Consider the following 3402-nt stretch of genomic DNA (forward strand, 5'->3'; position numbering starts at 1 on the left):
GGCATGTTATAAAATCACATGTAGAACTCACTGATGCATAAGTTATGCATCATGTACTTGTATATTCACATAAAAAATAAACACCTACATATACAAGTCACTTATGCATGATGTATACATGAGTGACTTGTATATTCTCACCTAACACATTTACACATGAGATTTCATAATGTTATAAAGTAACAAAATGTATAAAAAATGAAAAGATTTTTGCAAAAAAAAGAATTACAAGACACCAATGTAGGTCTTATACACAATGGCTTGTACATTCTCACCCGATACATCATAAAATCGATGCATGTCTACATCATAAAATCAATGCATGTCCTATGCGTCAGTGACTTGTATATTTTTTACCTGGTACATCATACAATCACATGTATAATTCACTGATTCATAAGTTATGCATCAGTTACTTGTATATTCACATAAAAAATAAACACCTATGAACATATGCATAATATATGAATCAATGACTTGTACATTCTCACCTAACATATTTCCTTTTGAGATTTCAAGCCAACTAGCTTCGTTTTACTCCTAGGTAGATGTGATTTCCTAAATGTATAAAAACTAATATAACACAATTAAAACATGAAATAAATAAATACTTTACAGAATTTTCGGAAGAATATATATCAATCTTTGGCCATCGGAGAGAATTCAAAGGATTTATGAAAGAAAAAAAATGTGAAAGTGAATCTCATCTCTAAAATTTAGGGTTTATATAGTCCGAAAATAAGTCCAAAATACAACCCAACCACACCAAACCACAACTACAAAACATGAAATTGCAGACAAATCACCTACAATTTGTATATTATTTCCGGAAAAAATCTAATTTTTAAATATTTTTATCATTGATGATTTATATTAATTTATAATTGTTCGTCTGTTTCTATTCTTTGTTTATTATTAATAATTTAAAAGATCATTAGAAAAAGTAGCTAATTTTAGATGACCATAGTAGGGGTGTTGATCGGGTAAAATTTTCGGGTTTCGGGTAATTCGAGTCGGGTCATTCGGGTTTTTCATATAAAAAAATTTACCTGTTACCCTACCCAAATTAAATTCGGGTAATTCGGGTATGGGTAATTCGGGTAAAGGGTCGGGTAAGGGTAATTCAGGTATTACCCAATTTTAATTTTTTTTTTAATATTTTAATGGCACCTAAAAATAAATGTAATGAAATAAGTATGTCGTGCTAAACTTTGAACATTGGGATTTTTTACTCAATAATATTTGAAATATCAAGTATTCTTTCCAAACTTTCGATCTTGGGTTGAATTATTTATTTATTTATTTTCTATTTTTCTTGTGAAACTTGATCATTGGTTGAGTTGTCAACTTCAATCGTCTCATCTTCTACTTCAATATAGTCATCCATTGGTGACGAATACCAACGAAGAGTGAACGAGGTATGAGGGGTTTTTGACGTGGGGAAAATAGAACGAGTCTCAACGAGGGAAATTGAGATTTGGGAATTGGGAGGGTTAGATAAACTCATAAAGGGACATTATTTCTTATATATATTTCGGGTAATCGGGTATACCCGAAACCCAAACAACTTACCCTTTATCCGACCCGAAAAAAATTCGGATTACCCACTTACCGAAAAAATTAACCCGATACCTGATTTACCCGTTACCCGGAAAAATCAGGTGGGTAATTCGGATAACGGGTATTCTAAAATTTTCCTTTTATAAATAAAACATAATTAAAACTAACATAATTACTTCCGGATCAGGGGAATTCGAAACCGTGATCCAACGTGAAAACTTTTTTCAAAAATCTTCTGTTTGGAATCGTATTTGACACGCCCTCCACTGACATCACTTTGGTTTTTCAAAAAGTAAAAACAGTACTCGCCCGTGGCGGAAGTCTCTTTGCTGCTCAAATCTTCCCCAAGAAATATAAGTTTCAATCAAAACCCTAGTTTTCACCATCTATTGCACATCTCTGTCACAATGGAGTTCAGATTCGGAGGATTCGATCAACTTTATCGTACGCCTAACTTCTCCCATCGGGCTCCGGAAGGTACGTGAATGGGATAATTCGATTTGGTGATTTTGTTTGAGTATCGCAGGTGTTGTTTTACTTTTGCATTATAGTTATTTCTATGGGTTTTCCAGAGGGGTTATTGAACGGAAGAAGTTTCGGCGGCGGTGGCGGAAGGTCGGAGACTTTCCGTGATATCGAGAAGAAGATAATCAGAGAGGAGATATTGGCGGAGGAAGCGGAGCGGAGGCGAGTTTTGAAAGCTGAAGTTAGAAAGGAACTCATGATGGAACGGGAGATGATGGCAATGCAGAGCTCCCTGGGATATTCGTCGTCGCTCATGCTAGAGCCGCCGCATAGCCACCACAACTGGTTTCATCCTGCTGCCCTTCATGGTGAATCTCGGGAATTGGAGGTGGTTTCCTTCAAGCGGGTTCCACAGTCGCCTGAGGTCAAAAGTCCTGTCGTTGTCAACGACCAAATATTCATTAATATATCTAACAAGTAACAAAATAATGGAACTACAATCATGTTTACGTAATCGATATTGTGTATAAATGCTCAGAAGGAAAAACAATATCCTAAGCTGTTTGACTTGAAATACTAGCCAGGGTTTATCTATCGACTCATAATTTGATGTAAACATCATTAGTTCTCTTTTATTGCAGAGAAAACTCTTTGGTCCAACCCTTTCAGGAGGTTCAACTGAGCTTTGTTACAGTTCGAGAAAGATAGGAAGCGAGTTGAAGTGTGCTCTTTGTGAGGTCACCGCAACGAGTGAGCGGGGATTTCAGGAGCATCTGGCCGGAAAGAAACACAAGGCCAAGGCAGCTTGCCTGATAACCAGCCACACCGGAAAGACCAAGAACTGCGTAATGGAGAGCTCACTCAAATCATGTAAATTAGGAGCCTCCGATAAGAAAGTTGTGACGAAAAGGAAAAAACATTCGAAAAACCTTAAACGTCGCCGAAAATCTAGAGGCAAAACTTGCTAGCTTTAGCATCTGTTTAAAAGAAATTTGTAATTTTGGAACTTTTTTCTAAGAAAATTGCATCTTGTTTTAGGATTAAAAGCACTTGATTTTTACAGTTGAATGAACCTTGCTAGACCTAACAATCATCTTAATGGCGTTTATGTAGTAACACATACCTAATACCTCATGTACATAGGGGTTGTCAAATCCTGCTAACATGATTTTTGTTTAACACTAGACTCGATAAGTTTAACAGGATTTTTGTTTAACACTAGACACGATAAGTTTAACATGATTTTTATTTAACACGTCACGTTAAATTTAAATGTAAAAGAAACACGATACGATACAAATAAAGCACAACAGGACAAAGATAAAGCGTATAATAATTTTTAATTTATTTAATAAGTAGCAATTTTGTGTTGAATTT

General features: G+C 35.2%; 1 protein-coding gene across 1 annotated transcript; it reads left to right on the plus strand.

Moving 5' to 3' along the window:
• Window positions 1-1753: 1753 nt before the first annotated feature.
• On the plus strand, window positions 1754-3093 carry LOC145051439 (uncharacterized). Its single transcript, XM_078999420.1, has 3 exons — window positions 1754-2037; window positions 2133-2449; window positions 2667-3093. Exons 1-3 carry the CDS (start codon window positions 1968-1970, stop codon window positions 2991-2993), a joined length of 714 nt encoding a protein of 237 aa, XP_078855546.1. The 5' UTR covers window positions 1754-1967; the 3' UTR covers window positions 2994-3093.
• The last annotated feature ends 309 nt before the right edge of the window (window positions 3094-3402 follow it).

Source organism: Lactuca serriola, chromosome 5 (assembly GCF_051521515.1).
Source record: "Lactuca serriola cultivar US96UC23 chromosome 5, Lser_US96UC23_V15, whole genome shotgun sequence".
NCBI classification, from domain to species: Eukaryota; Viridiplantae; Streptophyta; class Magnoliopsida; order Asterales; family Asteraceae; genus Lactuca; species Lactuca serriola.